Below are 21,172 nucleotides of genomic sequence, written 5' to 3' on the forward strand. Positions count from 1 at the left end.
TATTTTAAAACAGCTCTTTTCTACTTAAGGTTTGCATTTTATAAGAAGAATTGCCCTCAATTTTTAGCCCCTTTAGTATCAAAGTAAAAGATGACCATAACCTAGCTCCAATGAATTTGACTTAGAAATTAACCTCATTATAAGTACAGGGGGAAAAAAAATAAAATTCTTCTATGACACCATCTTCTCACTGCTGCCGTTCATCAATTCCTGTAAGAGCTGGATTCCAAGAAGAGTTCTTTTGCATACATCAGGCGTGTTGTTAACAAGCATCCTATCATCCTAAAAAACTTGGTTACATTATTTTCAAAGAGCGTCAGCTCTCAAGGGCAGCCTCATCATTCACAATCCCACCTCCAGGCTCCTTGCAATTAAATCAAGTTTCAAACATGATTCTTTGTTTCATCATCTTTGAGATACACATGCATCCCAAGCAACAGCTATGATGTGGTGCTCTGTATATCCATGGAAAGGGCAGTGAAGGGAAGCTTGGCCAGGCTAAGACAACTGATCCCCCTAAAAAAGTGGAATAAATTTTTATATAAGAGTTGATTGTCCAATATTTTCAGTGCTTGTGGATATCTTCATGGCATAGTAATTCTTTATCATAAAGCTTTAACAGTGGGGGTCAAATCATCCTGCTGCATGAGGAAAAGAAGGCAGGGTATAATTTTTTTTTTTTTAAACAAATTCTACAAACCAAGAAAGAAATCAGATGCAGCCATGCAGAACTTGCACTTACTTGTATCTTAAATGCTAGGTTTGAAATATGGCTAGAATCTGCAAGGGAGAATGGCTTCAAACCTACCATAAAATATTAAAACCAGATGCAATATTTCACATTTTACAGTATTTTCCAAAAGAGAACAATGACCTTTTATGTCTTGACACTTCATTACCAGTAAACCAGTTCAAAAATACTTGGCATGAGAAGAATCACAAGAACATTCAGCCACCGTTATTCTGAGCTATAGGCCTAAGAGCTCACTGAGAACAGTTGCAAACCTCTCCAAAACTTCCCTAAGCTTTAAATCAAGTCTCAAATAAATGAGTCCTAAGAATTAAACAACCACTTTCAGTTAAGCATATCAATATATCATAACAATTAGAAAAATCAGAATTGTGTCATAAGCATATTCCTGTATATTATGAAATAGTAAGTAATACTTAGGATAAATGGCAAGATATAATCAAGGCTTACAAATAAACAATCTGAAAAGCCTACTCCAGGATGCCATCAATACTCCCAGAAGTCATAGCAGGATTTGTCACCAAGTGTAGTAAAAGAAAAAAAAAAAAAAGAAAAAAGAAAAATAGTAGATAATTTTGCACCTCACAAAGCACTGCTTGTTAAAAGCGGGAAAAAAGATTACTTGAAAAATAATTCTTTGAGCTGAACAAGTAATGAATTCTGTCATTACAACGTACTGAAGATCAGAGTGGGAGTTCACTACAGGTAGGTGTAAGTGTAATAATTTTGCTTTAAAGATGCCAGAGCGAAATTCATATCATTATTGAAAATTTTCTGTGGCTTAAAGGCTATCATCCAGAAAACTTACAGCCATCATTCCCAAAGCACAGATACTCAAAGAGGAAGAGCTTTCAAACTAACCTCCAAACCAAGCATCAGAAGACCAACTGCACTTCTTAAATTTAAAATTCCAAGTGAAACACATGCTGCAGTAAAATGGGCTTTAGAGATAAAGTTACCATTAACTCAAGGAATTCCCAAGTCATGAGCTATCTTCAGGACATATACTTCCATTAGGAAAAAATGAAGGAAATTAAGTCTGGCTTGGATTATGCTCCCACTTCTCCCCTCTTCTCCTCCCCAACTATTCCAGAAGAAGAGTTGCCAAAATTATTACTGTACTCCTTTTCCAGGACAAAAAATTAACACAAATACAAAGTTCTTGTTCCACTCATGGAGCAATCTCAGAAGGTCATCTAGATCAACCTCCTGCTCAAAACAGGATCAGATATGAGGTCTGGAGACTGCATAACCTCTCTGGGCAACCTTGACTGTCTTCATGGTAAAAAAGTTTTTCCTCTTACCCATTCTGAACCTCTCTTGCTTCCACTTACACCAGTTCTCTCCTACCCTCCCACCACGTACAGAGCCTCCCTCTGTCCTCTTGATGACCTCCTCATGGGTACCAGGAGGCTGCTCTCAGCTTATCCCCTCAAAGATCTCTCTTCTCCAGAGAGGTGACTCATTAGTCTGTGGCCACACTTCTCTTCACTCAGAAACTGCATAGTTACTTCTCACGTAGTCTTCTGCAGTGAACTACCCTGTCTTGCAGATATTGAAGACAAATACAGTGTAGATTGATGAGTGAGCCTGCCCATAATACTATAGTTCTCAAACAGTACAGAATTAAACTCCTGTTTGGAGACAAAACCTAGAATTTATATTGAAAAGTTATTACACCACATGTATTCTTGGACTCTAGAATCTTCCTGCTCCAAGACTAACATCATTCAAAAAGGAACTGTGTTTCTTGTCTGAAGTGAAAAAGAAAATCAATTTAAAAGTTTAGAGGTTATGAACTTGTTTAAAATTCCATTTATCATGCTTCTAGTTTATGTAAGTATGTGTTCAAGTTAAACCACAACCTGCTAATTCAGAAATGGTTTGAAAAGTCAAGGTTGTGCTTTACACAAACTTCACTTAGCATATTTACCGAAGCAAACATACAGAAAGATTAGAAAAACAGAGTCCTGAGTGACTGAGATCACGCACTGTGAATAGGGTTTGCTAAAACAATTAGAAAATAAATATATGTATCCAGATATCCATGTTAAAGATTTTGCACCGCAAGTCTCTCCTCATACTGACTCAATCATTCCATTGAACGCATCAGCTACGTGAGCGTCTTTCCCTCAGTCTAGTCTTGAGAGAGTATTAAAAAGGCTGCCAGACCTGCTGGGTCTCTTCTGGGTTTTCCAGCTGGCAGTTTCATATTTCATGCTCTTAAATATCCCATTTTAAGGCACTGCATAAAGTCAGCTTGCAAACAAAGTATAAGGGCACAGGAGATACATTAACACATCGCTGTCCCTAAAATTTTGAATGGATGAGTTATTTTGATTTGAAACCTACAGACTAAAATCCCCCCCCTTCTTTTAATTAAACTGTGTTTTTTTAAAAAATAGTTTCTATTTCATCCAAACATCTATAATGGCTTGTTCTCCATAAAAATGGGCACATTAAACATAAAATCCTCAAATACACTTATGGCTGCTTCTTCAATATATTCTTTCAGAGTACATAAGCATTCTTTGCTATTTCAGCTTTGCAGATGTGGGACCATAAGAAAACCTGTGTTGGTAAGGTCAGGGTAGGGCTCTTTACATGAAGTCGTAGCCCAGAGGAAAAATGAGAGCAACGGCAGGAGCATAACAGTGAGTTACTAACTGCCAAGTTGCACTCAACATATATAACGTAAAAACGGGGTAAATACAGAGGTAAAATCTGAATCATAAGCCTGGAACACACCACACTAAACAAATTATGGTTATTAAATACAAGTGACTGGACTGCATTTGAAAGCGTGAAAGATCAGCTGCAAGAAAGATCCAGGGCAAGTGTGTCACTCTTGGACCGCAGCTCACTTTTAAACGTTGTCACATGTTCAGTCTCCTTGACACTTACATCTGCACACGCATGGGACTTTAGCCATATATTACGAATAACTGAAACTTTTAAATAAATAGGTTTTCTTCTTCTGCTCCAAGAATGAAAGTATTTTTACAAAACACATTTCTCCAGAGTTTTGTGTACTGAAGTACACTTAAAGAATATGCACTATTTTAACAAACACAATTGAAACAGGTGTTTATGGTATTGGGAGTTTATGTTATATGAACATGAAGCCGAGACCCAAAAATAAGTTATTGGAGGAAACTCTGGACAGTTTGATTTTTACATCAGTCAACATCTTACTTTAAAGTTGTGTTTTTGGGGGGATTCATAGCAGTCCAGAAGCGTCTCTACACTGATCAATATTGAATGTTTCAAAGGAAGTCACGGAATCCCACTTACTCTAGAAAAGATAAACAAAATGCATAGCAAAATGGTTTCTTTATATAAATTAGGAAAAAGCCATAGAAATTTGTAAGTACAATTATAAAAAAAGAATATATAGATCAGCCATTTTCATAAATGAAGTAGTTGCAAAGAATTCTCAATTTCCAAATCTTGGATTAGGAAGGTTGGAAGGCGCATGAGGGAAAACAGACCTCAGAAAGCAGTCAGGTTTGCATGTTCTTCTTAAATGGGATCTCTGGTACCATTTTTAACAGAGTGCTAGGTTAAATGAACTCAAGTTAACACTTTTTATGTTCCTAACTTAAAAGTCACTTTTTAAAACGCATGGAAATCTCCATTCCAGAAATTCTTATCATAGTTACTCCACCTCTGCATACTAAACTACCAGGTTCTACTTTGAAACCCAACGTCTCGCAAATAATTTTAATGTCCAAGGTAACTCTGGAGTAACACAGCCTTGGCTCTCCTGGCTTCCTCGTGCTCACCAGCTATTGCTTAATCACCTCCATCTTCTGACACCACTTGTTGATTTCACACAGTGTTTTCATATCAGCACCCTTCAATGGCAAATCCCACGCAACAAAGAAAAATAGCAAAGCTGTTATACTGGCTTTCAGCTTAGCACACAACTACATCGCAGAAACAATAAATAGCTTCCCTGCTTCTGACAACAAACAAAATATTTAATCTTCACTGTTTATATGCCTACAGAACAGCAAAACATTACTGACTTGACAGAAATGTTTCTGTACACTTGTAAGAGTGTTTTCACTGCTAGGTCCTACCTGTCCTTCCCCCAGTTGGGGAAGAGTTACTCTTCTGTCCTAGAGAGGATTCTCACCTTGCCTTGAGCACAGTTCAGAGATTTGGTTCAGCCAATCTGAACATTTCATGAACCAGAGTACGTTCCACTTCCTTAGAGATTTATATCTTTTAGGATTCAAAAAACCTCCTGTAAAGAATCACTGATCAGATCCAGTAATTCTCAGCTGAACACAACACATATATTCCTTTTACCAATATGCAGAGTAACAGTCTAATTAACATATCAAACAAGAATGTAATTATACCAAAAGCAGGTATGTACTACATTAAAGCCTTAAGGCAGCTATTCTTCAACACACTGTGTCACTTTGCACAGCTCGTTATTGATACTTTCTCTTTCCTGCTTATCCCACCCAGCTGAAAAAGCATACTCTTAGATGCTTCAAACTACTGTAAAGATGTGAGCAAGGTTAATTTCTGGACCTTTAAACTCCCTCCATTCCTGGGCAGAAATGACATCCTAACTTTGTAGTAATTAGCTTCCCAGCTTCCCATAGATCTGAGTGACAATTTAGATACATAAACAGCTGTTGTGAACACCAATATTTCTGTGGACTTTGCCCTGAGTAGGTACTAAATTACAGTCAATACTGACAGATTATTTTATCTTACCTTTCTGAAAGACTGGACACTAAATATAGAGGTGTATGTCGATAAATCAGTGTTTGATCTGTGTCCTGGTTTTGGCAGGGATAGAGTTAATTTTCTTCCTAGCAGCTGGTACAGTGCTGTGTTTTGGATTTAGTATGAGAATAATGTTGATAACACACTAATACTTCAGTTGTTGCCAAGCAGTCAAGGACTTTTCAGCTTCTTACACTGCCCTGCCAACAAGAAGGTGGAGGGTGCCCAAGAAGCTGGGAGGGGACACGGCCAGGACAGCTGACTCAAACTGTCCCAAGGGATATTCCATACCATATGACCTCATACTCCATGTGTAACTGGGGATTTAGCTGGGAGACAGCACGGCTCAAGAACTAGCTGAGCATCAGCTTCAGGTGGTGAGCAGTTGTGCTATGCATTACTTGCTTTGTATATTCTTTTATCATTATTATTTTCCTTTTCTGTCCTATTAAACTGTCTTTATCTCAACCCACAAGTTTTATCTTTTTTTCTTTACGATTCTCTCCCCCATCCCACCGTGGGGTGGGGGGAGTGAGCGAACGGCTTTGTGGTTATTTTAGCCGCCTGCTGGGTTAAACCATGACAATCTGTAACAGCTTCGCTTACCTGATGAACTTGCAGCTGTAACTGGAGTATTTGACCACTTAGCTTGCCCAGAGCATACTTCTATATTACAACACAACAAGACATAAAAGAAAGGAGCAATTATTTGTATAGGTGTGTTCCTCTATATCAATAGAGGTAGATGTGGATAAAAAAAGCATAGCAAGCTCAAACCAAACTTGTTTGGTGTATTACATTCGAGACGATCCTTAAATAAAACCAGCATGACCAACACTAGCCCAAGTCAAGTATCTTGTGTAAATACTGCATTAGTTTCATATTTTTGGTCTCATACTAAACAAAATTCAGAAGAGCTGAATAAAATGGGATACAAATAAAATGCTTAAAGTCAGCCAATTTCTATTCCTAATCCCATTGTCTATTCTTGTTTAGCTCCCAGAACAAAAACAAATTTACAGCAATATGTAAATGTAATTTAACCAACATATTGTATAAAACTTAATCCTGGCACAGGCAAACACAATTTTGGTTAGGCTAAAGCAGCTTAAAAGGACTCAATTACCTTGAAGTCTGACCACTTTTCAAAAAAACCCGGACTTTGTCTTTCATGTTGCACACTTGTCTGGGAACCTCACAGTAATTTTGTTTTCACAGTCACTTTCCCACTCCCTCATATCTATGAAAAAATAGCAGGGGCATGGGGAGACACCAGTAGCCCAAGGGAAACTGAGACAGACAGTACATAGTGCTATTGAATGCACACGAGGAAGACAAAGAAGAAAGTAAGCTATTGCTGCAGTCTCTTGCCACAACAATCTAAAGTATTACTTGTAGCAATAGCAGATATCAAATTCAGACAAGTGTGTGCAGGTTGGTTTTAGGCAGGAATCTGAAAAACATTCGTCTGATGCTACAATTTCAAGGCTTCTTCACTCTGAAACCGTACAATACAATAATAAGCTTAACCAAAATTTAGGTGTTTTCTTTGTTTGGTCTTTTTTTGTGGTTGTTGAATAAGGCTTGTTAAGAAACATAAAGGCCAGTTACTGGAAAAGAACAAGGGAAACAAATATCTGGTTTGAATATGTGCATGCATACACAGTTCTGATTTTTTTCCCCTCCAATATTGTTGGGAGAGGAGAGAGCTAAGAGAAACAATTTAAGCCTATTGATTAAGTGGGTTTCAAAACCTCACTGTAAGATGACCTAGTATCTGTCCTTCATGAAACTGTGAGACAGTAACTTTTTGTCCATGAGATGGATGTAAGTACATGACACCTGTGTTGCTAAGCAGTACTAAACCAAAGAAATATTAATATATTAAACTGAAGAAAAATGGCCAAGTAGAAGAAAGTGTGCAATAAAGCAGAAGTAATTTTATGAAAGGTTCAAAGAAACATATGGAAAACCACACACTGCCAAGCAGGCCTAGGATTTCTATTCCTCTATTAAATCAAGCAAGGTGAATATTCATTGTTTCAACAGCTGTGCAAGATCAGCTAACAAATACGAAACCCAACATTGACTGACTGACCTGACAGGAAATGCTACAAGTATCCTTTACCACATTGTTTAAGAAGAATATGGAAAAAGAGGTAAAAAAGGTGACAGTCAAGCACGCTGCCATGTATCAGGGAAGAAAACATGATGTAATGGTCTCATGAGGCGGGCAATTCTTAGCCTGACGAAGTCAGCATAAGACTCCAAACTTGAGATTTGGGGATAGGGGAAAGGCACACAAATGGAACCAAATAACAAAAACAATCTGAATTAGACCATAAGCGTGTATTTATTTATTACAGAATAGAAAGTATCTGTCATAAGTAAGGCAAGAGCAAAAGGAATTGGATCAAACCAGGATCCACATTTTCTGATCTACTGACTACCTATTAAGAAGAATTCCTACTCCACAGTGCTATCACCTGGAAGAGACAAAATGCTGTTATAGGTGGTGGAAAAAGGGAGAATGATTTATGTCCTGGTTTTAGCTGAGAGGGTTGATTTTCTTCATAGTAGCTAGTGTGAGGATATGTTTTGGATTTGTGCTGGAGACAGTGTTGATAATATAGAGATGTTTTTGTTCTATGGACTTATTGTTGAGCAGTGTTTACACAGGGCCAAGGCCTTTTCTGCTTCTTGCACTGCCCTGCCAGCGGGATGGCTGGGGGTGCACAAGAAGTTGGGAGGAGACAGACAGGACAGGTGACCCAAACTGACCAAAGGGATATTCGATACCATATGATGTCATGCTCAGTTTATAAGGAGCTTGGGGGGAAGAGAAGGGGGGGGCAGCGGCGTTCGGAGTGATGGCGTTTGTCTTCCCAAGTAACCATTACGCGTGACAGGGCCCTGCTTCCCTGGAGATGGCTGAACACCTGCCTGCCCATGGGGAGTGGTGAATGAATTCCTTGCTTTGCTTTGCTTGTGCGCGCGGCTTTTGCTTTACCTATTAAAATGTCTTTATCTCAACCCACGAGTTTTCTCACTTTAACTTTTCCAATTCTCTCCCCCATCCCGATGGGGGGGGGAGCGAGTGAGCGGCTGCGTGGTGCTTAGCTGCCGGCTGGGGTAAAACCACGACAATTTATATTCTCTTTTAAACACAGTGAAAGGGGAAGAGTAAGCACAGAGTGGGTAGCAATTTCTGTTTACTGAACTTTCTTCACATGCAGTATATAATACAATTTAAAATTAATATAGTCTTTCAGCAGTAAGCACAGCTCTTGTAAGGTAACACATTAAAGGGGTAGTCATAACTAACATGTTTAGAGTAGGATCTGTTACTGCTTTACAGACCCATCCCAAAATAGGTTGGATGCCCTATTTGAAGCAACTATTTCTTTCCACCAATGCCATGGTAATGAGATAAGACATGTAGTGTCTCATAGGCACTTAAACTTGGCGTATGAAATGAAATCTCACCTGATTTTCCTTGTACAAGAATGTAGTTTAAATCCTGTTAAACTGAGATCAATGGGTGTACAACTGGATTGTAACAAAATTCAAGGGGGAAAAAATTCACACCTATTCAGCCTTTTAGGAAAAGTTACTTCATGACAGCTAAGAGTGATCAATTTTTGCTCTCCTTGTGCTGTGAGAAAGTCTAGTCTATTTATAGGCGAGCATAATTAACCTCAAAAGGTGTTTATTTACTTACAGACACTGGTGCTCAGCAACTTTAAACAACTCTTCTGCTGGAGAAATACTAATAGAAGGGACTGAAGATTGTCCCTAAAAGCTGGTGCTATGTGCAAAAAAAAAATTACAGAACTGTAATGATGTTACCATTAGTTTCTATTGCAATCTTCAGATTATGTTGTGTTTAGGACAATGTAATGGCTTCAGAATAAGTCAGTGATAAGCAACCCATCCAATTCATTATTATACCGGTAGGAAAACAAAACAATTTTATTTCCCCTTCCTTTCAGCCAAGTAACATTTTCAAAAACACTGTTTTATGAAGACATAACAGAGAAACTTAACATCATATCTTTGTGCTAAGACTTTTACCTCCATTAGTTCTGTATTTGGTCTTGTCAGAGGTGAGGGGAGGCAACCACAGCTCACAAATCCAAGTCTTTTAATTTCTCACGTTAACAATATTTCCTTTTGTTTCCTTACTTTAGTTAGGGCCCATTCCCTCCTCTTTACACCAAAGAATAGCTTTGATCTGTGTATTAAGTTATCAGGAAGAGACACCATGAACTCTTAAGTTTGTCTGCTAGGATGCGAGCAGCCAACAGCTACCCCAGTCTAAATGCTCCCTGTGTATAAGGTAACCTGGCTCGCCCCATTAAGGTCTGTTTGGGGTTGGGCCATTCAAGCTCCAGGCCTGCGTTCTAACCACTTAGCGATCAAGACAACCACTTATTAATACCCACAAACTATTACACACCAGGAGCTTTTCAGACATTCAGATAAGACAACCAATACCCCAGTGAAGTTCTAAATCTAGGGACAGACAGAATTTATGGGAAGAGAAACAACTGTGATATGAGCTTAGGAGGATATGAAAAGGTAGCTAGGCGAGAAAGGATGAGAGACAATGTGACAGTTTAAATCTGATGTTCCTGCAAGAACAGGAGTAGGAGTACACAGGTTTGAACAATAATACCTTTCAGTCCCTGTGTCAAGCAATCGCACTGCAAGCATATCTTAGTATGAAAGCAAAACCAGAATCCAGCTGAATAAAAATCTATTAGGGCTAAACATCAAAATATTTGTCTACCTAGTGACAGCACATCTAAGGTATTATGCTCTAGTCTAGAAGCAATTATTTCCTCTGAATTTATTCTGATGAGAAATTAACAATGCTTAAAAGCAAAATTTCTGCAGCTCTCTAGAAGATAATTTTTGTGCAGTTTTTCTTACCATGTTAGAGACCAAGTGTGTCCAATTTATTGTAATTTCAGTTTTGAGCAAGATGTGGGAGAAGTATAAAGGCAGGTTACCCAGACAACTAACCTTACTGCCTACCTGCCCATCTCCAGGATAACTGCTTTCTAAATTATCTCTATGAATCATGCTCACCAATGCATCTTCCATGGCAGTCCTTACTTCGTTATGTTAATAAAGCTTCTTCCCTTCCTCTTTCCAACCCAGAGACCTTTGGTCATTAAGAAAAATTCAGAGACGAAGAGATTGTACTCCTTAATAGCTGAACTATGCCAAATGCTTTCAAATCACAGCTTGTGGACCAGCAGCAGCTTGCAGGGACTTGACTGATCACACGATGCTGGCTTTCCTTCCCATCTCCAGATTTCTTATCATTTTTGTGTACTGACAAAAAATAGTAAGACATATGACTGCCGTATTTTCCTGGGAATGAGAAAGATGGCAATTTGGTTTTGAATAGTTAGAAAGTGCCTGTGGAAAAATTAATTTGTCATTTATACGATTAAAGTTTGAGCCCATAGAGTTCAGATGAGACAGTTACATAGCTGCACATAAAGCCTTCAGGAATATGATGACTAGGAAAAAAACCAAACCAACAAACCACACACACACACTGTTCTAGTCAACTCCAGGTTTTATTTTACTTTCTTTCTTCTTGTCTGCTTAACTGTCTTTGATGCTGGTGAAGACAACAACCAAAAGCCCCTTGATTCTTCTTTCCTAATGAGTCCATCCTCACGCAGTCTTTCTTCCATCTCTCTTAATATCCCATGGGGTTCATTTAGATTCTCCTCCCTCTCAAAGGACAGGTCACATTCTGTTCAACACCTCATCCTTCTCTGTATTTCCTTTATAAATAGTCTCTCTACTTCTTAGCACATTGCAATACATCTTAGTGATACCTTCTGTTGTTTAGCAAAAGGACCCTATACCAAAGCTAAATTCTAACTTTGTTTCCTCAACTCTAATGCACTGCTGTCCTTTCTGAAACCCAGCCCTGTAACTTTAGGGTCATGTTTCCATTTTATTCACACAATTGGTAAGCTCTCTGAACAGCTGGTCTTATTCAAGGCCTCATCTATCCTTCATCTGGATCACCCTTTGTAGCTCATTCTTTCCAAACTTCTCAACATTCATATTCCCACCTTCAGTTTACTGAATTTCAGCAGTGGGAGTAACCTCTTTCCCATTGCAATAAACATCAAATTCTGTCTCTCTTGCACATACAAATTTAAACAACGGCCCGAATTCCCATGCTTCATCACATTAACTTGTTTGTTCTCATTTTCAAGGCCCTTCAGTGCTCTTCCTCTCTCTCTCCTCAATTGCTCTTGTCTTTCACCACATCCCCTCTCTCCTCTTCCATTGTAGTCTCAAAGCTATTCCCTTTCATCAAGCTCCACAACAAGGTTTTGTCATTTCAAAGCTTACGCACATGGCACATTTTGACAGGATCTATCATACCACTAGGCTTTCTCTTTCCAATTCAGAGACCTAGCTGGCATTATGAAAGTGGTAGATCCTAGCAGTTAACTAAGGACTTGAAAATGGTGAAAAAGTCAGTGTTTATCAAGCTTTTTAATCAAGTTAAATGAGTCATAATACCAACAGGATGTTTAGCTCTATCCCTTTCCCTGCATCTCTATTTTCACAGTCCCTGAGCCTGCACGGATTCCTCACAGCTGCATCCTACGCAGCCACACTCAAATGATGTAGGAAAGGCTGAGGGGATACAGACAGAGAAGGGATATTGGATACAGACCACCAAAGAAACTGAGCAGCTTACATGCAGGGTTCAAAAGTATTTCAAGTTTGATACATTCAAGAACATATTATAAATTGAAGAGAAGATGAAAGTTTTTATGAACTTTCGTGGTTAAAATCCTTCCTTAAGTGAGACTATACAGTATGATTGTGTAAACACTGAGGCTCAATATGTACAAAAATTCTTAAGTATGACACTAGTTGCATAAAATTAAAAATCAGATTATATTCCTTCCACATTTTACTACTGTGCCATCCGTTATATCTGCCCTCCTCTTGTAATTCATATCCCTCTCTTCAGACATGCTCGTCTTTTTGGGGCTAAGAACTTCTTTCAGTCTCTGAAACAGTGACTTTTGCATAGCAGAGTTTGTGAGGTCCTGAATTACCATATTTGCCTAACCTTGTATAGTTCAAATTGATAAATACCCTGGTGAAGAAACTATAATCCATGAAATACCACATAAAACTTACAACCTTGTATATATACATTTTGAAGTTATTAGTAGCGATGAAGAATTTCCAAGCTGCATGTTAAGTACTTGCGAAATAATTCAAAAAGAGTATTTGTATTTCTTGGCTGTCAAGAAATCTATTAACAGAGTTACAGTGTTAGCCACACAATTTAAATAATTTTTAAGAGCAAAAACACAAGCATCACAAGGCTTACATGCAAAAGTCTGAAGTAAGACTGATGAGCTGGGGAGCTGGTCAAACATTCTCTCTCTGTTACATCAAGATACATTGGAGACTAAAGTGCTCTTTCAGCGTAAGAATTTATAAACTAGATTCTGTGTACACAGAACAGATCCAGACTAGGCTCACTCTCCCTAAGCCTTCTGTCCTTTTTCTCTAACCACCCAAAGAGCACGAAGAGTAAACACAACACAACATCCCAAGGAGTAATTTAACAAAAATGATTAAGCAAACATCTTAAAATGTACATTGATACCTTCAAGGTACAGTCTGACTCATAAGCAATGGTACAGAGAACTCTCCTCCTCCCTCCGGTTCTTCATCGTGAATCAGTACTATGAACTCAACATAATAACAGATCTGAAGTCAGTGTAAAGCCTTCTAATGAATTAACAAGTCACACTTATACTGGCAGTAAATTAAAGCAGTGGGTAATTTGACAAGATAATTTGCTTTTTAATATGCCACATGATAGATTTGCATGAGGGAAAAAAAGAAATGAAACTAGAATATGTTCTAGGCAAACAAGATTGGGGGAGTGAAGAGAGGAGAATAGGAGGGAAGGAAAATAGAAATGCTCTTTTCCTTGAGCCATTAGTTCCGTTTTAAATCGGTCTGCAATGTTCACAACTCCCTATTCTGCGGACAGAATATATCTGGCATGGATGAGGCTCTTCAGTCTTGCCCTTTGAAAAGCTTAAGAACAGACTACAAATGTGAACCTTGATCTTAAAGGGCTACTCTTTGGATATTAAGAACATGACAGTGAAAAAGAAGGAGAAAGAAAAATATCTCCTTTTCTGCTCTTCCAGTGAAAGCGGTTTCACAGCAAATATCTTTGCTGTTTAACAAAGATTCTTTACTAGAAAAAACATTTCTATTAGTATTTCCCTTTAATCACTGATGATAACAGAAAAATATCTGCTTAGGAAGATAAATCCTGTCACCTTGATCAATACATTCTGTGTATTAAGACATTTCTCTTAAACTTGAGCTCCAAAAATAGTTTTGCACATGAGATCACCTGCATGGGATTTTAAACCCTGACAACAATTTCACCTCCTTTCTGAAAACTACGTACAGCAAAACATCATTCAGCATGCCTTTGCCTGCACCCTTTTTCTCCTTTGGTACTACCTGGGAGCTCCATAAATCAGCAGGAACCTGCAGAAGCAGTTGCTTCCATCTATTGATCTAGCTATCCTGATTTCCCAGCCTGCGAAATTGGCAGCACTAGACGGTGGGTGGCCTTCGCCTCCTGCCTCGCCACGGGTCTGGATCCCGAGAGCCCGGAGTGCTGCAGGGCGTTTGTGCCTGCGGTGGTGGGAAAAGGGGAGCAGCGGGGGGAGACCCCTCCTCACAGCTGGGCAGACTCCCGCGGGGGATGCAGCTTACCCATGTGGTACCCGTAGGGCGACTCGGTGGCTCCGTCCTGCAGGCTGGCCAGGATCTCCCCCTTGCCCACGTCGCTGTCCCCCACCAGCAGGAATTTCAGCAGGAAATCGTAGGCTTTCACCGGGCTTCCCACGTGGCTCATCCTCCTCGTCGCTCCCCCCGCCAGCCTCCGCGACCGATCAGCTCCCGCGGCCCATCCCGGGGCCCGGGGGGGCCAGGTCACCGCGGCGGGCAGCGGCGCGGGCAGGCAGCGGCATGCCCGGCGCCCGCGGGGGAACGGCGTGAGGCGGCGGCGCGGTCCCGTCACGGCAGCGGGGGCAGCGTCCGCCGCACCATCCCTCGCCGCAGCCGGAGCGGGGAGGTTCTCGGGGCGCGCCTCCTGCGGCGACGGGAGGCGGCGGTGTCAGCGGCGGGGGACGGCGGCAGCGCGCGTCCTGTCGTAACAGAACGAAGGCTACCGTCTCTTCCGACGGAGGGCCCGACTCTTTTCTCCCCGCGGGGCGCTCGGCGCTGCCCGGGAACGCGAAGGCGCAGCAGAGCGGGCAGCGGGCGCTCAGCGGGGCAGCCGCGGGGGCTCCGTCCCGCTCCTCCACCTGCCGCCCCGACCGCGGACTGTCAGCGCGGCGCCACGAAGCTCCTCTCACGCCACTGCTCAGCCTGCCCGCCGCCGCGGCGCTCTGACAGAACAGCGAGCCCAGCCCCCGAGCCCCACTATTGGGCGGTTCGTTTCCGCCCCCGCCCTCCTCAGCATTCATTGGCGCGCTGAAACGATAGCCCCGCCCCTCCCCCGCTTCTCTCAGGGACCTGTAACCCCCCAGCATTCGGCTATTGGTGCGACAAAAAAGCACTAGCCCCGCCCTCCTCGGCTTCCATTGGGGGAAGGCAAACCTCGACCGTCCCCTTCCTCGTGTTCCCAGCGGGACACAGCGGCTCAGTTGCTAGGGGCCTCCAAAGGCGGCCATTGGTTCTCTCCCCCATCAATCACACTTAGCCGCACCTCCCCGCTGGAGGGGAGCGGTTTGCCTGAAGGGGAGTGGGGAGGCCGCGGGTTCGAGCCCCCACCGCTCCGACAGAGACCAGGACAGAACCCCTATAACCACGGCTGCTGCGGGCTCCTTTCCCGGGTTTGCAATAACAAACGGCCCTAGGACTCAGGTAGGGTGGGGGGAAGCCTATGCAAGGTAATAGCAGTTTCTGGACAGGGAACACTCCTGGACTTTGCACCAGCCCCAAAAAGGGAACCACACAGCCCTCCTGCTGAAGGGAAGTCTCAGCCGTAGCTATGGACCTTGGAGGTCACTCACTCTACACACCCTAGTCTTGCTTTTGGGATATTCATAGCTGGAAGAGACACACTCTTTTTTCATCATATCCACACCAGCGTTGGCTGGCTTTGCCCTCTCGCTATCCGCATTCAAATAGTACCGTGTATTTGTATGGAATGGGGATGAGAGTTGGCCGAGATATCAGCGAGCCTGAGATTTCCTCCTGGTTCTGATATCTAGCCTGATGATACAAGCGTGTAAAACCAAAACCCTAACCACTCTTATCAATACTGCAAAACATACACTAAAATGAAGTACGTAGGGAGCTGAAGGAAAGTGGTCATCTTTGGTGTAAATGCTCACTTTTTGTGTGCCATTAAAATAATTGCAGCAGGTTTCTAAAACAAGGTGGGTGCATCAGCGCATCACCCAGGTGTTGGGCCAGTGAGAAAAACTGCAAGCGACTGAACAAAGACTTACAGGAAAATCTCATTTTTTAAACTTTATCCTAATGCATGTTTACTGCCAAAGCTCTACACTAGGTCCTTTATGACCTTCTTGTCATTTGCTTGTAGCATATATGCCAGAAAATATAATTTAAAAAAAATTCTTTACAAAAATCTTGTTAGCCTTGAGTAATTCCCAAATATGAAGTGAAAATTCAGCAGCGTCAAACTGGTATAAAAATACATTTATATAAAGACAGATACACACATCATATGCGCAGCTGTATGCACAAAGTATCACTCCATGTAAAAATGACAACTTCAAAGGTCTTTATGTCCTTGTTTTACTGGATGCCACCTCATACACGCACTTTGCCCAAAGCATATGTAATTTAGAGGAAATAAACCATACACATACAACTTACTCCGCATTATCTGCAGCCAAACATAAGCCCTACATTGAAAGAGACATGTCTATACTTTATATTTCTACTCAAAAGATATACAAAGTCCTTGACAAATAATGTCTGTTTGTATGGGTATGATGCAATGTCAATTTACTGGTCTCTTAAAAATAGTCTTAACATGCCTATTTTTATTTCAGGATTGCAAAGAAAGATGTGAACTCATGAGTATCATTGTATCATTCCTGGGTAATTTTAATCTGGTGCAAAGAGAAGAGTACAGAGTGTCCTGTAGCATTCACCCATGGACACAAAAGTGCCACATTCTCAGCGTCAGGCAATTTTCCCTCTAGCATACTCACGCATCCAATAATTGCACCTCTATAATCCAGTCATCACTTTACGGAATCAAAGTCCTGTTGGACGTAGGGAAGAGAACTTTGCAGCAATAAACTACAGTTTCACTGGTTCTAGTGTTTTATTGTAGAAGGTCTACATATAGAAAGAGAGAGATGTGCTCTTCTTCCAGATGCGTCATCTGTCAGAGCTTCTATTTCAGTTTTTAATTTGAGATAGGCTAAATGCAGTCGTAGTAGTCATTTGTACTTTTCCTGTGGAAGCAGCTTCTAGACAGCTGGAGTACAGCCCTGGGCACCAGGAAACTAGTGCTTTAATCCCAGATCTAACACAGACTTCCTTTACGAACTCGGCCAGCTTATTCAAAGTCTTTCTGCCTCAGGTTTCCAGACCTATCAAAGCTATTTGCTGCATTTATTACAAAGGAGTGTCATGGAATTTTAACAACAAATTTCAGTGGAGTGCTTTGAGATGCTCTAAGAAAAATGCTGAAGTACAAACTAATCATTATATCTTGCTTTACTGAAATTGTATGCTTGATTTTTCCCAAAGTTCACTAAGGAAGAGTGGAGAAAAAATCCAAGCATTTTCATAACGATAAACTTGGCAATTAAAGGTCATTTGCTCTTATTTTTAAATTAAAAAATATGAAGAGTTTTCCAGTTGTTGAAAATGAAGAACTAATGCTTTTCAAATGTCTGTTTTGATGCCATAAATAGCAGAATTCTGGAATGTTTCCACCTTCCTGAGTATTTCTACTTATCTGACATTTATGTGTAATCATGTTTAGAACAGAAATCTGTGCCAAGCCCAGGTTTATTTTGAGGGCAGCTCATGGTTATACTTTATACAGGAACTAGTGAGCTAGAATACACCCACAAATCTTTAACCCATCACCTGTCTGAATAAAATAAAAGAAAATGCACTTGCTCGCATTAAAATAACCTGGTTAGGGGCAGCTGAAAGGAGAAATAACAACATGTATATTGCTCTTTTACTGTGCCATACAGAACTATGCTGAACACAAGAACTGCAAATAATACTAATTTTCTCTTGATCAGGACTTAAAAAAAAGACTCCCAAACAGTCATATTCGTGGGGAAAAACACCACTTTTTTTACCCTCATAAGAGCACAATTTCTTATTCATTATTACTAAAGTGATCCAAAAACCTGAACATTCCTCCCTAAACTTCCTGATACGCAAAAATATGTGAACAACAATACCCACTGGCAATCTCGCAGTCTGTACCAAAAAGAGAGGAAGACAAAGCCAAACCAGTAAACTCTGGAAAAGTTTTCTGTTTCTGCAACAAGCAAACCCAAGTCCTCTGGCTTTGGTTACACTTTCATTCAGATTTTGCTCCAAATCATGCCCCTGAAATCACTACAGAAACTGCTGAAAACTAATCCATGAAGGCATTAACTCTGCAAATGAAGAGACACATCAGTGATTCTGATCCCAATGTCTGCATAATGACAGTGGCCAAATTGTGCTCCTAAGGTCTATCTCAGTCGATTATTTTGATAATGGAACTTCTCATTCCATTGCCATTTATCTGCTCATACAGCTGACCTGAGGAATTTTTTTAAAAAAAACATTTCTCCCTCTTAGGGTGAATTACGTTTGAGAAAGAGAACAACAAGCACTAACACCAAATCTCGATGAGTGTCTTATAAATCATCTCTTTTCGTAATGGAAAGTCCTACATCCTTCCTGATCCACCCTCTCGGCCTATCCATGGATGTGGGAGAGGAAAAAAGACAAAGAGCCCACAGCACATTTCTCATACAGTCACACCAATAGAGGCTTGGAGCCTGAAAAGCCCTAATGCATATTTTCCATTTTTATATATAAACCAACCAATAAAAGGCTACACATACCAATTACCTTTTCTCTTCTTGTACATACTGTCAAGCAGTAAACAGAAATTAGCAGCTGCAGTGCTTTTTTATTCAGGATGTGTATATTAACCGATGACTCACCAAATAATTTGCAGCCCAGCATGCCAGTTGTCTTCTCCTCCACAGAAAGAAACACTATTTTAAACAGAAAGTTAACCACTGTGGATCTTGCAGGCAAGCCAGCATGTATCAGAAGAGGATAAATATTGCTGGTGAAGCCCAACAGGGCAGAGGAAAGGGGGTGGTTCCCATAGCATACCGCAAGCTTTTTAAAATACTCAAATAGGAATAAATAATACATAGGGGGAAAAGAGTGGAGGCAGGGAAGAAAGAATTATCTCAAAGTCAACCCACACTGCCACATGGTCTTTTGTGGTATATACTGCCTTCACACAGCAGGCAAGATCTGCACTGCATGAACGACTTCAGTATATGGCTAAGTTGTTTTTTTTTTTCAGTCCTCTGTAAGTACATTTGGGGCCTGACTCAATAGTTTTTTTCAAAAGGGGAATAGTAACCTACAGCACAGAGGCCAAAGATGGCATGCAGCAAGCTTAGGGAGGGCTTGGAGCTGGAACCTGCACTGAAAAGGGTATCTGTGAAGAAGCAGCTCCCAAATCTTGGCTCCTGCTGAACTCCGATGTCTGCAGAAGTTGGGAGCCCGTGCTTCCTGCAAACAGATGCTCTGTAGCATCTTTAGGAATGCAATGTCTTGTGGGTCTCGCTGAGTTTCTTCCAGAACACTTAACCTCTAATTTGGAAAGCAAGCTGACAGTTCCTCCTTCCGATTATGTCCATCATGTAATTAATGAGCTTGACATTACAATTTTGGCCAAATTTCTGTTACATCCTATCTGATCGGATGCAATCAGAAAGAAGTACAATCCAATTAAATTCTAGGGAATTAAGGGCAATTGCTTTCTACTCCTACAACATTTACTATGCTGTTCTTTAGTACAGCATGAAAAACTTCTTTACTGACAGTGTGGAATATTCTACTACAACTTACTATTCGAAGACTGAACCACACATTTCATTCTATTTTAACTCCATTAAATCTACTTAACAAATTCTGATTGGTTTCTAATTGCTTTGTCAGAAGAATAAGTAAATAAAAAAATAATCAGACACAACAGGAATTTTCCAAGAGTTGCAGAAGTGTCATTTAATTAAAATGTGGGTTTTGAATTCTTCCTAATCTCATACTTTAAAAACTACAAAATGAGAAAGCAAGTCTCCTTGATCTCACAATGGACATTACTCCTTTGTTCTCTGAAGAAGACAGAAGGGTCAAAGAAAATTCACAGCATTATTTTCCATAGCATCTGCTGCTGATTCCTAGACTCCAAGTGATGAACTAAAGTCTCCTCAGCATAATCTTAATCATTCTTCATCAAGCATTGCAGACATCAAAATCCAACCTTTGCAACATGGGTTTAAGGCTAATTTTACACACAGAATCAGGAGAGCCAATATGTGGCAGAAAACAGATTTCAGCATACAAAAACACGTTCTCATTTGTGTTTCCATACTCTTGTGGTACTACTTTATCCCTGGTTCTCAGTAAACCACAGGTTCTGGGGTTTTAGGCTATCACTGTCACATCCACAAATTATAACGCCCTCTACAGCCAACACTGTTAAGTGAAATCCCTGCTCTGCTACACAAAAAGGCAAGATAAAACGTACCATCCATCCACCTTCTGCAAGCAAGATTTAGCACACTCCTGACATATTCGGAGTGGCTAAAAGCCCAAGCTGCAGCTACCATGTGTCAGTTCAGGATTTTTTAGACTGACAGTGAATGTATGCTTCTAAAAAGCACTGGTTCTGTTACAAATCTGCTACACAAGTAGTCTTGGTACATGCACTAAATCTGAGATGTGAATTTTCTTGTGCACAAAACGCGTAGCTCATTGGCTCCTGACTGTATGCTCCCATCAAGTGCCTTCCAAGAAAGTAAATACATCATGCACACACACAAGGATTGTGCTACACATCTCATAAATCTAATATATCTCACAAGTTGTGCAATTGGTGCAAACACAGCACACTGATGATTTGTCCAAGTCCTGTAGAAATGGCCAGATACAGAGAGGCCTAGCAAAAATATTCATGGTAAGTCTGCCTGCATTGCTGTAGATCCAGAAATCCTGCCAAATTCAAAACATCAGTTTCTACATAAACAAAGTCCAGATTATTAACAAATAAATAAAGCTGTATGGAAACTCCTGAAAAGGAAAGGTACACAGACTTCCGGAAATAAAGAACTTCAGCCCTTTCACCACTTGCCATTTTTCTGCTGCCCAGGAATTATTAGAGGACTCTGAGTTTTAATCCTCCTACATTAAACCCCAAAAAGAAAATTTCCAAAGCAAAATCCAGTTTAAAATTTTAAAGTACACATCAATAACTCTAAATTAATCTTAACTGCTGTTTGCATAAACTACTATATAACAGATATATATCCACATGTGTCTAAA

At 40.5% G+C, this 21,172-nt stretch overlaps 1 protein-coding gene across 1 annotated transcript in view; it reads right to left on the reverse strand.

Moving 5' to 3' along the window:
- RAB40B (RAB40B, member RAS oncogene family) overlaps nt 1-14,462 on the reverse strand; it is a 28,972-nt gene extending 14,510 nt beyond the window's left edge. Inside the window, exon 1 of the mRNA XM_054846551.1 lies at nt 14,315-14,462. Within this exon, the coding sequence (XP_054702526.1) occupies nt 14,315-14,456 (142 nt within the window). The 5' untranslated portion in view covers nt 14,457-14,462. The remainder of the gene's footprint in view (nt 1-14,314) is intronic.
- Between the last annotated feature and the right edge of the window lie 6,710 nt (nt 14,463-21,172).

Source organism: Grus americana, chromosome 18 (assembly GCF_028858705.1).
Source record: "Grus americana isolate bGruAme1 chromosome 18, bGruAme1.mat, whole genome shotgun sequence".
Taxonomy (NCBI): Eukaryota; Metazoa; Chordata; class Aves; order Gruiformes; family Gruidae; genus Grus; species Grus americana.